The sequence below is a fragment of the Rhinatrema bivittatum genome, chromosome 14 (assembly GCF_901001135.1).
Source record: "Rhinatrema bivittatum chromosome 14, aRhiBiv1.1, whole genome shotgun sequence".
Lineage (NCBI taxonomy): Eukaryota > Metazoa > Chordata > Amphibia > Gymnophiona > Rhinatrematidae > Rhinatrema > Rhinatrema bivittatum.
This window is the reverse complement of record NC_042628.1, coordinates 72,578,736-72,596,014: the sequence shown is the minus strand read 5'-3', so window position 1 is coordinate 72,596,014 and position 17,279 is coordinate 72,578,736. Positions and strand designations below refer to the sequence as shown.

At 44.7% G+C, this 17,279-nt stretch overlaps 1 protein-coding gene across 5 annotated transcripts in view; it reads left to right on the top strand.

The window, feature by feature from the left end:
- Positions 1 to 17,279, top strand: part of LOC115076167 (sialoadhesin-like) — a 144,136-nt gene that overhangs the window by 103,723 nt on the left and 23,134 nt on the right. For 4 of the 5 annotated variants that reach the window (XM_029577305.1, XM_029577304.1, XM_029577308.1 and 1 more), the window contains 2 exons: positions 15,352 to 15,447; positions 15,550 to 15,630. In XM_029577305.1, the coding sequence (XP_029433165.1) occupies positions 15,352 to 15,447; positions 15,550 to 15,630 (177 nt within the window). The remainder of the gene's footprint in view (positions 1 to 15,351; positions 15,448 to 15,549; positions 15,631 to 17,279) is intronic. The other variant, XM_029577306.1, reaches the window with a different exon arrangement.

Here is a 17,279-nt window from a genome sequence, read left to right as displayed (position 1 = left end):
ACCACCAGGTAATGTTAAAAGGTTTTGAGGGGGGTCGGGAGGGTGGGGGAGGCTAAGGGGGGTCGATTTAAAGGGTCGGTGGGGTTTTTTTTAGCGGCGCGGGCCTCCCTAATAAAAAAATTAGTGATGTGAATTGGAATCGGAAACTATTCCAATTCACATATCTTAACGATCAGATTCCCCCCCCCCCAGCTGAACCTGATCGTTAAGACGATCTGGCACACGATTCACATCTCTAGTAGCCAGTCTGGCAGCCCTAGTGCTGCCTTTGATCAGAAAGGTCTCCCAGTAGGAGAACATCGCCCTGATTTAGCAGGAAGTGATCCTGTAGCAAGGACCTGCTCTCCAGGTGATGTATTGTCCTCTCGCACTGAGGACATGTCTCCCAGGGCTACTGCCAGGAGGGAAGGGTTAGGCCAGCCATCATAGTTGGTGATTAGATTATTAGAAATGTAGATAGCAGGGTGGCTGGTGGACGTGAGGACCGCCTGGTAACTTGCCTGCCTGGTGCGAAGGTGGCAGACCTAGATAGGATTGTAGACAGTGCTGGGGAAAAGCCGGCTGTCGTGGTACATGTGGGTACCAACAACATAGGAAAATGTGGGAGAGAGGTTCTGGAAGCCAAATTTAGGATTTTAGGTAGGAAGCTGAAATCCAGAACCTCCAGGGTAGCATTCTCTGAAATGCTTCCTGTTCCACATGCAGTTCCCCAGAGGCAGGCAGAGTTCCAGAGTTTCAATGCGTGGATGAGACGATGGTGCAGGGAAGAGGGATTCAGCTTTGAAAGGAACTGGGGAAACTTTTGGCGAAAGGATGGGCTCCACCTTAACCAGAGTGGAACCAAGCTACTGGCACTAACTTTCAAAAAGAAGATAGAGCAGCTTTTAAACTAGAACAAGAGGGAAAGCAGACACTCAGAAGTGCATGGTTCGGAGAAATGTATCCTTGAAGGATACTAATGAAATAGGAGAGTTAGGGCATCCCAACAGAGAGGTTCCAATAAAAGCAAACATAGTCCATATGCCTATATGTAAAAAATCACCAAAGCTAATGATTTCCGAATTATCCCAAACAACTGAAAAGCAGGTTGTTAATATAAACAAATAACACACTTTGAAATGTCTGTATGCCAATGCCAGAAGTCTAAGAAGTAAGATGGGAGAGTTAGAGTGTATAGCAGCAAATGATTAGATTGACATAATTGGCATCTCAGAATCTTGGTGGAAGGAGGATAACCAATGGGACAGTGCAATATCAGGGTACAAATTATATCACAATGATAGGGAGGATCAACTTGGTCGGGATGTGGCACTTTATGTTCAGGAGGGTATAGAGTCCAACAGGATAAAGATCATACAAGACACTAAATGCTCAGTAGAATCTATATGGGTAGAAATCCCATGTGTGTTGGGTAAGAGTATAGTGATAGAAGTAGAGTACCGTCCACCTGGACAAAATGGTCAGACAGATGATGAAATGCTAAGAGAAATCAGGGAAGCAAACTAATTTGGCAGTGCACTAATAATGGGAGATTTCAATTACCAAACAGAAACATGAAGCAAAGATGTCTTGCACATCAATCAAATCTACATACCCAGCGTGCAAGGAACAGGTAGCAAAGTCCATCAAGCAATTTATAATGAATTTTTATTGAACTAATGCTTTTAAACAATCATTCATGGTAACTCCATATATCTTCAGAAATACAAGTAAAAGTCCCCCGACACGGTCCGTGTTTCGCGGTAGCTGCATCAGGAGGGACCCACGATTAATTTCATCTATGACATAGAAAACAATAGATGATGGACCTTATAAATATGGCTACTAAACTTAAACAGGTTTCACAAAGAACATACCTTATATATTCATCATGGAGCGCATCGGCTCGTACAACAAATGAACTATTTAAAGAGACAGTTTTGGCGCCAAAGACAGGAGATATCGCGATAAGCTCTCAACTAAACCCCGCCCCCACTACAGACAATTCAACCAAACAAAAACCATTCAATGTCTTTGTTAAGACCTTTTGGATGGACAGTTGATAGTTTAAAAATCCACTTTTGTTCCCGTCTACCCAGGATTTCAGAGTAATGCCCTCCCCGGATCGGGGGCACAACAACCTCTAAAATTGAAAATTGTAAATCAGCGATGGTATGATGATGTTGAACCCAATGTGTGACTAGAGGTTTGTCCATCCTGAGTAGGCGGATATTCGAGCAGTGTTCTATGATTCGGGTCTTAACCATCCTAGAGGTTTTGCCCACGTACAGTAAAGGGCAGGGGCATTGTATGACATATACCACGCCCCTAGTGGTGCAGTCCGACCTATTTCGAAATTTAAAATGAAACCCAGTGTCAGGATGAATAAAAGAATCTGACTGAGTGGTGTGACTACATACTGTGCAATGTCCACAGGGACCATGCTGACCAGCCCTACTCTCCCTCGCTTGTCTATTAAAGCTAGCATGTACTAACTGGTCCCGGAGATTATTACCTCTCCGGAACGTGAACCGTAATGGTCCTTGAAAAAGCGAAGAGAGAGACAAATTCTCCCAATGTCTCCGGATCATAGCTGCAATAGCTTTACTCGCAATGGAAAAAGGTAAGATGCAGTTGAAACACTGACTATCGTTATCTGATGAAGGGAGGAACAGCCAATCGCGATTAGTGTACAAAGCTCTCTTAAAAGCCTTTTTCACCACTCGCGAGGGATATCCCCTATCCAAAAATCATTGGGACATCATCTGAGATTGCTCCAAAAAATCTTTCCGGGATGAGCAAAGACGTTTCAATCTTAAAAACTGTCCCGTAGGAATATTATCCTTTAATGGTTTTGGGTGGCAGCTCGAATATGCCAGTAGCGTGTTCCTATCAGTTTCTTTCCTGAACAATGTGGTAACGTATTGATCTTGTTCTACAGAAATAATAATGTCAAGAAATGCAATTTTTGAGGCATGGATACAAAAATTAAATTGGATATGTGGGTTTAGGGAATTTAGCCAGTCATAAAACACAAAAAATTGGATGTCAGTCCCTGTCCAAATGATCAAAATGTCATCAATGTCATCGTAGCCATAAATCCACATGAGAAAACCATTCAGAGGGGTATACCAGTGAGGATTCATAATGATCCATATAAAGACAGGCAAGTGAGGAGGCCATAGTGGCCCCCATTGCCGTCCCTTTGATCTGTTGATAGTATTTTTGATCAAACATAAAAAATTTTTGGTTAAGGCTAGGGTAGCTAATTGTATCAAAAATGAGGTAGACAGCCGGTGTGGGGCCGGCCGTTGATCCAAGATATTTTCAATTAAATGTAATGCTTCTAGCTGGGGGATGTTTGAGTATAGTGAGATAACATCAAGGGTAACGAAGAAAAAGCCCCCCGCGGGGACAATAGAATTAGACAGTTTTGTAATCAGATGTGCAGTATCTTTAACATAGGATCGGATCTGGGCCACGAATGGTTTTAAAAAAATATCGATGAATTGTGATAGTGGCTCCAACAGTGAATTGATTCCCGATACTATAGGGCGGCCCGGAGGGGACACCAACGCCTTATGAATTTTAGGCAGGATGTAAAATAAAGGCATAACCGAGGCGGAGTTCACCAAAAATTTCGCCTCCCTAGTAGTAAGCATTCTACAATCAGCATGGTCCCTGTGGACATTGCACAATATGTAGTCACACCACTCAGTCAGATTCTTTTATTCATCCTGACACTGGGTTTCATTTTAAATTTCGAAATAGGTCGGATAGGGGCGTGGTATATGTCATACAATGCCCCTGCCCTTTACTGTACGTGGGCAAAACCTCTAGGATGGTTAAGACCCGAATCATAGAACATTGCTCGAATATCCGCCTACTCAGGATGGACGAACCTCTAGTCACACATTGGGTTCAACATCATCATACCATCGCTGATTTACAATTTTCAATTTTAGAGGTTGTTGTGCCCCCGATCCGGGGAGGGCATTACTCTGAAATCCTGGGTAGACGGGAACAAAAGTGGATTTTTAAACTATCAACTGTCCATCCAAAAGGTCTTAACAAAGACATTGAATGGTTTTTGTTTGGTTGAATTGTCTGTAGTGGGGGCGGGGTTTAGTTGAGAGCTTATCGCGATATCTCCTGTCTTTGGCGCCAAAACTGTCTCTTTAAATAGTTCATTTGTTGTACGAGCCGATGCGCTCCATGATGAATATATAAGGTATGTTCTTTGTGAAACCTGTTTAAGTTTAGTAGCCATATTTATAAGGTCCATCATCTATTGTTTTCTATGTCATAGATGAAATTAATCGTGGGTCCCTCCTGATGCAGCTACCGCGAAACACGGACCGTGTCGGGGGACTTTTACTTGTATTTCTGAAGATATATGGAGTTGCCATGAATGATTGTTTAAAAGCATTAGTTCAATAAAAATTCATTATAAATTGCTTGATGGACTTTGCTACCTGTTCCTTGCACGCTGGGTATGTAGATTTCAATTACCCCAATATTGACTGGGTAAATGTAACATCAGGACTTGCTGGAGACATACAGTTCCTGGATGTAATAAATGACTGCTTCATGGAGCAATTGGTTCAGGAACCAGGAGAGAGCTATTTTAGATTTAATTCTTAGTGGAACGCAAGATTTGGTGAGAGAGGTAACGGTGGTGGGGCCATTTGGCAACAGTGATCATAACATGATCAAATTTAAACTAATAACTGGAAGGGGGACAATAAGTAAATCTGCAGCTCTAACACTAAACTTTCAAAAGGGAAACTTTGATAAAATGAGGAAAATAGAAAAAAACTGAAAGGTGCAGCTGCAAAGGTTAAAAGTGTTCAACAGGCATGGACATTGTTTAAAAATACAATCCTAGAGGCGCAGTCCATATGTATTCCACACATTAAGAAAAGTGGAAAGAAGGCAAAACAATTACCATCATGGTAAAAGGTGAGGTGAAACAGGCTATTTTAGCCAAAATAACATCCTTCAAAAATTGGAAGAAGGATTCATCTGAAGAAAATAGGATAAAATATAAGCACTGTCAAGTTAAGTGTAAAACATTGATAAGACAGGCAAAGAGAGAATTTTAAATGAAGTTAGCCATAGAGGCAAAACTCATAATAAAAACTTTTAAAAATATATCCGAAGCAAGAAACCTGTGAGGGAGTCGGTTAGACCATTAGATGACCGAGGGGTTAAAGGGGCTCTTAGGGAAAATAAGGCCATTGCAGAAAGACTAAATGAATTCTTTGCTTCCATGTTTACTAATGAGGATATTGGGGAGATACCAGTTCCGGAGATGGTTTTCAGGGGTGATGAGTCAGATGAACTGAACAAAATCACTGTGAACCTGGAAGATGTAGTAGGCCAGACTGACAAACTAAAGAGTAGCAAATCACCTGGACCAGATGGTATGCATCCTAGGATACTGAAGGAACTCAAAAATGAAATTTCTGATCTATTAGTTAAAATTTGTAAACTATCATTAAAATCATCCATTGTACCTGAAGACAGGAGGATGGCCAATGTAACCCCAATATTTAAAAAAGGCTCCAGGGGCGATCCTGGTAACTATAGACCAGTGAGCCTGACTTCAGTGCCTGGAGAAATAGTGGAAACTATTCTCAAGATCAAAATTGTAGAGCATATAGAAAGACATAGTTTAATGGAACACAGTCAACATGGATTTACCCAAGGGAAGTCTTACCTAACAAATCTGCTTCATTTTTTTGAAGGGGTTAATAAACATGTGGATAAAAGTAAACCAGTAGATGTAGTGTATTTGGATTTTCAGAAGGCGTTTGACAAAGTCCCTCATGAGAGGCTTCTACAAAAACTAAAAAGTCATGGGATAGGTGGCGATGGCCTTTCGTGGATTACAAACTGGTTAAAAGACAGGAAACAGAGAGTAGGATTAAATGGTCAATTTTCTCAGTGGAAAAGGGTTAACAGTGGAGTGCCTCAGGGATCTGTACTTGGACCAGTGCTTTTCAATATATATATATATATATATATAAATGGTCTGGAAAGGAATACGACGAGTGAGGTTATCAAATTTGCAGATTATACAAAATTATTCAGAGTAGTTACATCACAAGCGGACTGTGATACATTACAGGAGGACCTTGCAAGACTGGAAGATTGGGCATCCAAATGGCAGATGAAATTTAATGTGGACAAGTGCAAGGTGTTGCATATAGGGAAAAATAACCCTTGCTGTAGTTACACAATGTTATGTTCCATATTAGGAGCTACCACCCAGGAAAAAGATCTAGGCATCATAGTGGATAATACTTTAAAATCATCGGCTCAATGTGCTGCAGCAGTCAAAAAAGCAAACAGAATGCTAGGAATAATTAGGAAGGGAATGGTTAATAAAACGGAAAATGTCATAATGCCTCTATATCGCTCCATGGTGAGACCACACCTTGAATACTGTGTACAATTCTGGTCGCCGCATCTCAAAAAAGATATAGTTGCGATGGAGAAGGTACAGAGAAGGGCAACCAAACTGATAAAGGGGATGGAACAGCTCCCCTATGAGGAAAGGCTGAAGAGGTTAGGGCTGTTCAGCTTGGAGAAGAGGCGGCTGAGGGGGGATATGATAGAGGTCTTTAAGATCATGAGAGGTCTTGAACGAGTAGATGTGACTTGGTTATTTACACTTTCGAATAGAAGGACTAGGGGGCATTCTATGAAGTTAGCAAGTAACACATTTAAGACTAATCGGAGAAAATTCTTTTTCACTCAACACACAATAAAGCTCTGGAATTTGTTGCCAGAGGATGTGGTTAGTGCAGTTAGTGTAGCTGGGTTCAAAAACGGTTTGGATAAGTTCTTGGAGGAGAAGTCAATTAACAGCTATTAATCAAGTTTACTTAGGGAATAGCCACTGCTATTAATTGCATCAGTAGCATGGGATCTTTTTAGTGTTTGGGTAATTGCCAGGTTCTTGTGGCCTGGTTTCGCCTCTGTTGGAAACAGGATGCTGGGCTTGATGGACTCTTGGTCTGACCCAGCATGGCAATTTCTTATGTTCTTATGGAGGGCAATAAAGCAAACAAATTTGCAGATAATTTGACTCAAAGAGAGCAACTTCATAGGGTTGTACAATATTATTGGGTAATAATTTTAGAATAAACTTGTTTTTGCTAATGAGCATTAGGCCACCACCTTTATAATATGGTCTGTGGATAGAGAAAGTTACATAATCATGGTTTGCTATTTGGTTAATTAACACTGAATCAGATTTTTTAAGCCAAATTTCCATTATAGCAATAAAGTCTGGTTTTCTATCATGAAGAAAATCAGTAATTAATACTGGTTTTTTTGCTAATGATTGTGCATTGATTAGGAAAAAAGATAAGAGTAAAGAGTTACTGCAGAAGGAGTCATTATTGGATGAAATATTTACCAAAGTATGACTGTTGATAGTCCTTACTTTACTGTTAGTCCATCAAACCGGATGAGAATCCGGTTTGATATCTTACATGATACATAGATTGGAATAGAAAGGTTAGTGTTAGAAAACATTGTTATAGCCAAAGTTAATGATAATTGAAGGTGCTGTACGAAGGGGTGCACAACCCTAACCCTAATGCCTCCAGCCCCGTGCCTGCGCTTATGGCCCCCTCGGCGCCCTTGATGACGTCAGCAGGTGGAGTCAGCAACCAAGGGAGGATGCGGTGCGGCAAGATAGTCCAGGGGCAGGAGGAACAGCCAGGAGTAGCTTGACATTCGGGAGCCTCGGGTGGAGTCAGAGGCAGCAAGACCAGCATGAGAGAGACACAGGTTCCGATTTTCTGAATGGCTTCTATTTCCGGTGTGGACAATGATTGGACCCTGCCTTAAGAGGCATCTCCCCTGGGAGTACATCACCTGGGCAGTTGTCTGTTCTATGACATGATAGGGTCTTGGGCTGTTGCTTGCTGCATACATCAGTGACAGCTGTATCCTGGGATGACAGGTCCTGCAGGTCAGGCAAGATTGTCCGAGCCAGCGTGATTGAGGATAGGATCTGAGAGGAAGAGTGCTCCTGGCACGAGAGGTGTCAGTGCAAGGTACGCCAATCTATAGCAGGTTGGTGGAGCCAGAGCCAAAGCCAGGGCAACCTGAGAATGATAGGGTTGACCACTCTGGGTAGTACGTAGAACATGATACTTTCCTGATGAAGACCAGTCTGCATGGTGATGGATAAGGTAACCATGGTCAAGCATCTGGGCAGTGGCTCACCATAGAGTAAGGAGATGGTGCCGATGGTGGGCAAGTTATACTGATAAAACAACGACTGCTGAATAAAATTGCCCCCTGCTCCAGAATCTAGGTTTGAACGGTTTTCTCCCCAAAAGTGAGGCAAATAGGTTTCACTGGCTGTGGAGAGGAGGCAGATTGTCCTAGGGTTACCTCTCTGGATAAGCATAGGTTTGAGAACTTTTCTTCTTCTCAGGGCAATGGCTGGTGAAATGCCCCTGAGCTGGACAGAATAATGCTGTCTCTGCCTCTGTTAGTCTTCATCTGAGTGCTGGGAGTGACCCAACTGCATGGGTTCTTCAGGGGCAACTACCTCACAGGGTTCAACACAGATTCTAGCTAATGCTGGAACTCAGAAGCCAAGCACATAGATTGGCGTAATGCTTCCTTCTTCTGGGCTTGTTCCTGGAACCTTAAATCTATCTAGATGGCCAAGGCAATTAGTTCTTCCACTGTGGGTGGAAGAACTCAGCCTGTCAGCTCATTTTTTTTATTTGCCCTGATAACCTCTACCAAAAAATGGCTGTCAGGCTATCCTCACCCCAGTGGAATTCTGAGGCCAAGGTGCGGAATTGTATGGCATACTCGCCAACGGTGCGAATGCCTTGCCAAATGACTGCAGAGGAGGCCAGACTTGGTTCATTGAATAGTAAACAAAATTGCTGCAAAAAGCTGTTCAGAATTCTGAGAAGTGGATTGTCTCGTTCCCAAAAGGGAGAGGCCCAGGCAAGGGCAGGACTGTTCAGCAAGGAGAGTATGTAGATCACATTCGTGCAGCCTGATGGAAAGTGGGCCGCCTAGAGTTCAAAATGCATTTTGCATAAATTGATAAATCCCTTGCATCCCTTAGGATCGCTGCCGTACCTAGGAGGTAGCAGGAGATGTGGTGTGGGACTCAGGACATGGATAGGCATGGCAGTAGGAGGAGCCAAAGAAGCAAGTGCTGATAGTGGGACCTGCATAGGATCTCTGTCGGTTGCAAGGCGTTGGAGTAGACCGGTTCCTTATTAAGCAGCTCTTGCTTGCTGGGCTGAGCCTTGGAGGAGATCAGCTAGTAAGTTCAACTGATCCTGTTGCCGTTTTTCCTGGAGTGTCATCCCGATGAAGGCCTGAGCGGGGGACAAGTCCTGCAGCCTTACAGGAGCAACACACTCTGCAAGGCTGCAGGGGACCTGTTGCTGAGTCAGAGCTCATGGCCTCAGCAATCTGTCATGTTTGTGAGCCATTGTGCTGTGGCGTGGTTGACGCAGTCTAGTAGGTGACCCTACTAGGCCCACACAGACAGTGGCGGATACGCCCTGGACTGGGACCTGTAACTGTACCAGCCCCGTTCCTCACAGGTTGAGTTTTTGAGGCCGGCAGGACTTAAGTGAGAGTTCCCCAAGGACGGACTCAAGGAGAGTCCAAAGCCAGGCTGAGGTAGGGCAGATAGCAAATGGACAGTTACTAGATTCATGCTGAAGGTCAGGGCAGGCAGCAAGCAAAGAGTAGTCAAGGTCCGTATCAGTGATCAATGGCAGGCAAGAAAGAGATCTAGGTTCATAGCAGTAGTCAATTCCAGGAGATCAGACAGATGAGGGACCGGGACAAGGCTAGGTAGGCTGGTCGCTGCAAGACAGGCTGGACTAGGCAAGGTACTCATGGGCCTATTTTGATGCACTCTCTATCTAACTGCTATCAAGCTAGAATGAGAGTACATTGCAAAAATCTCATCTTTGTGCACCTTCCTCACTCCAAATCACATCAAATCTTCAGTGACGTGTACTGTGCTGGTCGTACCTCTGATTATGCATGTAAAATTGCCCCCCAAACCCTAGACCACCATCAAATCCTCGCCTTGAGTTACTAGTTGACCCTCCTACAGTGGTATAAAAAGTTGACTAATATGTGTGCTACCCCAGAGGCTTTCTCTCTCTCTTTCTACTCCACTTCTCTCCTCTCCCTCTCTCCCTTGCCTGAAACGGGATTTATGATAAATATCGCAAATCCTGGTTCGGGCATATCACACAGCATAATGCCAGGAAAAAAGGTGTAGTTATTTCCGGCATTAAAACATGTGATAACATGTGTTATGCTATTGCAAGCATTAAACACCCCTCATTTTCATAAACTCCACCCAAACTCCTCCCCTTTAACTAAAATTTCAAAATTTGCATACACATCTTGTGATGCAAAAAATAACTCATGCGTTATGGCATTATCGCAGGTATTAGGGCTCTAACGCATTTTGATGAATGACCCTGTTAGCTGGTTAGAACTTCTCTGGCTAAGTCACGATGTATATTCAGCTGTGCTGCTGATATTCGGAGTTAGCCTCATAAGTATACATGTGTGTGTGTGTGTATATATATATATGTACTTAACCAGATAAGTCTACCCGTCTAAGTTTAGACCTGTTCTATGGAACATCTAAACTTACACGTATAAGTTATACAGCTAACTCGCTTCACCCCCGATCTGCCCAGTACACTCCTACTTTTTGTGTGTGTAACTTTTAGCTGTATAAGGGACTTATATAGGACTTATACGGCTACGCGGTGGCCACCGAACATAGGCACATATTCAGCAGCCACATAAGCCCCGCTTATCCGGCTAAATATTGAATACTGGGCCCACTATTCTTGTTTTCTTGAACTGCAAAGCATAGCAGAGCTACTTTTGTTTGTTTCTTTTCACTAATGAAGTTTATGAAAGATTTTTGCCAGAATCCAGTCTGAATCTGTCCTCTGCTACCCTAAGACCGCTCACCATGCCCCATATAGTGGTAGTACTGGGATTACTACACTAACGTTTTGCACACACATAGAAACCATGCCAAAAGAAGAAAAAAAGGGGATTTTTTTCCTTATGTTACTTTCTTATTTGGCCTTGCTGCTATAGAGTCAGCCAAACGTTTAATTTACAAACAAGCTTAGAAGGATAGCGTCATCAGAAGATAGGGATTTATATCTATAGAGAGTGAGCTGAACAGGCAGGTTTTATTTTAATTTTTTCCTGCAAGGAGAAAGGAAGTTGTGCCTAAGTGTTCCAAGAACAGGACAGAGCCCTTCGGCAAACTTTTGTGGTACCATAGCCAGAAAGCTAGCATGGAGCAAGCCATACAGGCCCTCACTGAATGCCAGCAGAAAACATGGTGAGCAACCAGCAAATGATACTGACTCAATTGGCACAAGCATGCAAACCACACCCTCTAACTCCTGTTCTAAGATGAAGGAAGGGTAAGACCCAGATGTGTTTTTAAAGAATTTTGATAGAACTGCCCACCTGATGGGCTGACCAGAAGCCAATTGGACCACATACCTCGCAAACCTACTCTCCATCAAGAGTCAAGCAGCCTTCCAAGCAGCCAATCCCAATGGGAGTGTTATGAGTCAGCCTCGACCGTCTGCGGCCGACCCAACTCATGTCATATCAAGCCTGGCTCTCCACTCCAGGTGAACTCGCGGCTGTAGCCAGCCGCTATCGCTGCACTCCTCCTGGCTCTTCGTGCTCCACATGTCAGCTAGGACGCCGCCAACCCACTCTCCGACTCCGGGCCTGCTTAGGAGCACGCGCGCGCCACCCATCCTTCATTTAAAGGCCCAATGGCAGGAACGCCGGGGCCATCCCCAGCTGATGACATCACAAGTCTGAGATACTTAAGCACCTCCTTTGGCCTACGCTAACTGACTTGGCAATGAGTTCCCTGAGCTCTCCTGGTGCTTGTTCCTGTTCTCCGGACCTGTGGTTCCTGCCATGGATCTCTGCTCTCTGATTGAGGACTCTGGCTCTGGGTACCCGCTCTTCGGGGTAGCCTCAGCGCTACTTCGCCAGAGTTCCTATCTCCACACTTCCCCGCTCCTCGGGGTAGTCTCAGCGTTACCACACCAGAGATCCTGTCTCCATGCTTCCCCTCTCCCTGCTCTGTGCATCTCTGCATAGGAGATCCTTCCTCTGCTATATCCTATCTCTTGACCTGCCCAGTACTGTGATACCTTGGAACTCTCTCTCTCTCAGACCTCGCTCCTCAGGGCTCCCCGCAGTACTGCTTCAGTGAAGGTGCCTGCGATCATGTGGCTGTGACGCAGGCAGCTCTCCTACGCCTCCTCTCTCCTGGGCCACAGCCTTGGTCCTATTGCCTGTGTTTCCATTCCACCTCGCCTCCCGATGGTGGGGTCTTGTGGGGACCAACCCCTCAGGTAGAGGCAACTCCCACCTCAGGCGAAGGATCCACGAAACCTACAAAACCTAACAGGGAGATCCATGGACAGGACGCAAGACCAGACTGCACTGTGGATGGAAGAAGGGCTGAGAGCACCAGAGAGCCATGAGGGCCTTCAGGGGGTATCTTCCAGGGCTTTGGAAGATGTGGGGAAAGCTTTTTTGGGAAGAGGATTTGAGGAACATTTCTGGTGTAAGAGGGAGGCCATGTTAGGTAAGTTTTCTGGGAATCAAGGAAAGGGAAGACTGAACTTGGGAGGAGAGGAGGGGAATTCAGAGAGAGAATAGAAATGCAGGGAGATAGAAGGGACACAGGGTTGGGAAGGGATGCAGGGATGGGGGGTGGGAGGGGGAGGGAACCAGAGATGGAAGGGTGGGATCCATGGGTTAGGTGAGACAGGATCCTGGATAGGAGACAAGATGGGACGAGAGGACCAAGGATGGAGGGAGAAGGATAGAGGACTGGTTGTTGGATGGTGAGAAAAAGAGAAGGGACCCATGATAGAGAAGCTATGATGATAGAGAAGACTGGGGATAGATAGGGAGGGAGAGAGGACTAGGGATGTGGTGATAGAGAAAGGTCCTTGGATTGGAGACAAGGGGAAGTCATCCAGCAAGGTTATTTAGGAAGAAGGGAATGAGGAACTGAATAAAACATAAGTAAAGAAAAGAGGATGAATGGGGAAAGAAAAGCAGGCAGGAAAAGGAGGAAGAGAAGGAAGAGAAATTATTACAATATGCATTCTGAAGGAAAGAGACAAAGAAGGAAGAGAAAAAAAACAAGAATGAGGAATGTAATCCCAGTGAGAGTAAACCTATGAGAGTGGTGTTACTGTGCGACGAGCTCTATCTCACTGTGCCATCCTGACCTCCACGCTATCTCCTGTCAGGCTTCCTCTCTCCATTTGCCTCTCTGACGTTTCCATTTGCAATGTCTTTTTGTCCCATTGTCCCAACAGTGGGGCCATAGTGTCCTTGCTGATCCAACATTGCTGCTGTCTCTTCCTGTCACATGCACGGTCCTAGCACTGATGGCTTTGACTTACCACAAAGGTCATACTTGGTCGATCCATTCTTCACTGGCCCCAACAGCAGATCCCTAGCACCAGGACCTCTGAAACATGAGATGTGGGACTACCAGACATTTTATGTTTTCTCCTCAAACAGCAAGTCCATGTCTACTGTAGTTTGTTTGAGGTCAAAGACAGACAGATGGACAGACATAATCTTCACCTAAGGCATTCTTGTTATACTTTGTACAAGAATCTAAAAAGGGCACGAGAGAGAGTAGGAACAAAAAAAATTGAGAAAAGCCCAGAGAATGAGAAAAAGGAGAGACGCTGAACCAGAAAAACAACCAGAGTTTAGAACGGTTGGAAACTGTTATTGTCTGTTTGAGAATATTAATAACTAATCAGTGTAAAATGTCCCTGAACCCAGTGCAAAGTCTCAGGACACAGAATTTACATGTTGGGAACAGCAGAATTTTGTTGATTGAGTCCACTTCTTTTGGCACATAATTCATTCTCTTGTTTGCAGGACATACCTGCCAGCCCTTAGGCTTGGGTATTGGATCCAAAATATTTTGTTTTAAAACTAAGAATGCACTTTTAGGTATATTGTGAGAGTAAATTATTACAGTTTTCCATGGTGACAGTCCACACCACAAAGAACCTGCTTGCTCAATAATGGTAATATGGAGAACAAATGTCCCGACAGAAATCCAGTAGCTTTAATCTAACCCTGCCACATGGACTCCCTATAAATGGTGTTCAGACATTTGTGCAATTGCCGTTGAAGAAAAGAGACGCCTGTGATGGGCAGTGAGAAAGCAGCACAGTAATCATTTGCATTGGGCAGTAAAACAGGTAGCCCCGGCTTTCAGATCCCATCCCCTCCTCTGCTCCCTCATATTGCTTGAAACACCTTTTGCAAACTTTGGTTGCGTAAAAAGTGCTAGAAAACCTTTTGCTTAAAACATAAATTGAGGAGTATCAGTTTTCCAAAATCAGTTTAGGATTACCGGATGGCTCCATGTTTGAAACATCTAGTACGCCTTGATGATTCTAGAACAGTGCTACAGGTTCTGTTGTTGTCTATTGTTGATTACTGTAACGCTCCACATATTGGCCTCCTGGCTGATGGGTTACGTGTGCTACAACTGTTACAGGATTCAGCAGTGCAGTTCATTTCTGGATATCCTATGAGAGAACTTATTTATCCAGTGCTGTGTCAGCGGCACTGGCTCCCGATTCCGTACAGAATATTATATAAAATTGCAATGTTGGTGAATAAGCTATTGGCAGTAGATTTTTGTCCACGGTGAATGCCCTTCTGCAGTTTTACAATCCTACATGGATAGTACACTCCTTGCAGAGAGGACTGCTGGAAATTCTGAAAATTCATCAAGCTCAGCTGTCAGACGAGAGAACATGTGTATTCAATCGCAGCTTTGATATTCTGGAACTTTCTCCCTTATGAATTGCGAGTAATGAGCTGTGTGAAGACATTTAAAGCAAAATTTAAAAATCACCTTTTCACCTGGCATATTCATTGTGACTGGAATTTTTGTTATGGAATTCTTAAGTTTTGCTTGTGTTTGAAGCAAAAAGGGTTTTTTCTGTTACGTATGTTCAGCTTGTTCACCACCTTGGGCTATACGTTGGTGGTATATACATTTTAATGAAATGAAATTTTATCTGGGTCAGGATGAGTCAAGTCTTGGGTTTACCCAGTGGCAGCTGTGAACTTGTACATCCTTCCTTTGTTAGGATAAACTCATGTGGCTGCCATGTTAGACCACTTGTACACATAGGAAAAATACCAAACCAATGATGTGATAACTTATTATTAGACCAATTTAATCTGTTTGTGAGTAATTTTTGAGAGTTTTGCTTCCTTCATCAGTCACTGCAGAAGAAGAAAAGGACGCAGGAACTACAAGTCCATAGATGCACTGGGGTAAAACCAGGCCTGGCTCAGCCTGCTCTTGATGACCTGGAGGTAGCTGGTAACCCTTTCACATGTACAGTTTCTGTAGATGAGCGCAGCTCTCCTCATTGGACTGGCCATGAGCCACATGGATTTTATTTTACTATTTTTCAGGTGACAGCAGCTAAGAAAGTAGTCCGGAGAGACAGAGACACTAACAAAGCAAACCCATCAATGTGTAATGACTATGAAGAGGTAAGGAGGAAGTGAAGGGACCACAGTGACGTGCAGCCTTTCCTGCTGGGGTTTGGGTATACTTACAAGATTATTATTGACTGGAGAACGCCATCATGTGAGCAGTTCTGGTCAAAACATCTCAAAAAGAAATAGCAGAATTAGAAAAGGTGCAGAGAAAGGTGACCAAAATGATAAAGGGGATGGAGCAATTCCCCTGTGAAGAAAGGCTAAAGAGGTGAGGACTCTTCAGCTTGGAGAAGAAACAGCTGAGGGGAGATATGATAGAGATCTATAAAATAATGAGTGGAATGGAACAAATAAACGTTAATCAGTTGTTTACTCTTTTGATAAGTACAAAGACCAGGAGACACACAATGAAGTTACTAGGTAATAGATTTAAAACTAATAAGAGAAAATATTTTTTTTATTCAACGCATAATTAAGCCCTGGTATTCATTGCCAGAGGATGTGATGAAAGCTCTTAGGGGTAGATTTTCAAATACCGCGAATAGGCGTACTTTTGTTGGCGCTCCAGGCGCAAACAAAAGTACGCTGGATTTTAGTAGATACGCGCGTAGCCGCGCGTATCCGCTAAAATCCGGGATCGGCGCGCGCAAGGCTATCGATTCCGTATAGCCGGCGCGCGCCGAGCCGCGCAGCCTACCTCCGTTCCCTCCGAGGCCGCTCCGAAATCGGAGCGGCCTCGAAGGGAACTTTCCTTTGCCCTCCCCTCACCTTCCCCTACCTAACCCACCCACCTGGCCCTGTCTAAACCCCTCACTTACCTTTGTCGGGGGATTTACGCCTCCCAGAGGGAGAAGTAAATCCCCGCGCGCCAGCGGGCCGCTAGCGCGCCGGGACACGACCTGGGGGCGGGTCCGGAGGGCGCGGCCACGCCCCTGGACTGCCCCGGGCCGTAGCCACGCCCCCGAGCCCGCCCCCGGAACGCTCCCGACACGCCCCGAAAACACCGCTGCGCTCGGTCCCGCCCCCCGACACGCCCCCCTCCGAAAACCCCGGGACTCACGTGAGTCCCGGGGCTCTGCGCGCGCCGGTGAGCCTATGTAAAATAGGCTCACCGGCGCGCAGGGCCCTGCTCGCCTAAATCCGCCCGGATTTGGGCGGATTTAGGCGAGCAGGGCTCTTGAAATCCGCCCCTTAGTGTAGTTGCGTTTAAAAAGGGTTTGGACAAGTTCCTGGAGGAAAAGTCCATTAACCATTATTAAGGTAGAGGTGCAGAAATCCACTGCTTATTCATGGGATAAGCAGCTCGGAATCTATTTACCCCTTGGGGATCCTGCCAGGTACGTGTGACCTGGATTGGCCATGGTTGGAAACAGGATACTGGGCTTGATGGACCTTTGGTCTGACCCAGTATGGCAAGTCTTATGTTCTTATGTACTGACTGGCTCCATGTCTTCTTCACAGGCTGAGCCAGTGCTGATTTATCCCACTGTAATTGATGTGTGAGCACTGGCTGCAGCTAAATACTCTATCTTGATAAAGGGAACAGAGAGAGGGACAGGAAATAAATCCAGGGCTGGTTTTCACAAGTTTCAGTTGTTTGGACTTTAATCCCTTTCACTCTACCCCTCAACCACCCACCCGTGGCTCAGCCTTTCATAAATATCCATTTAAGTTAATTGACTAATTAGTACTCTGAGAGG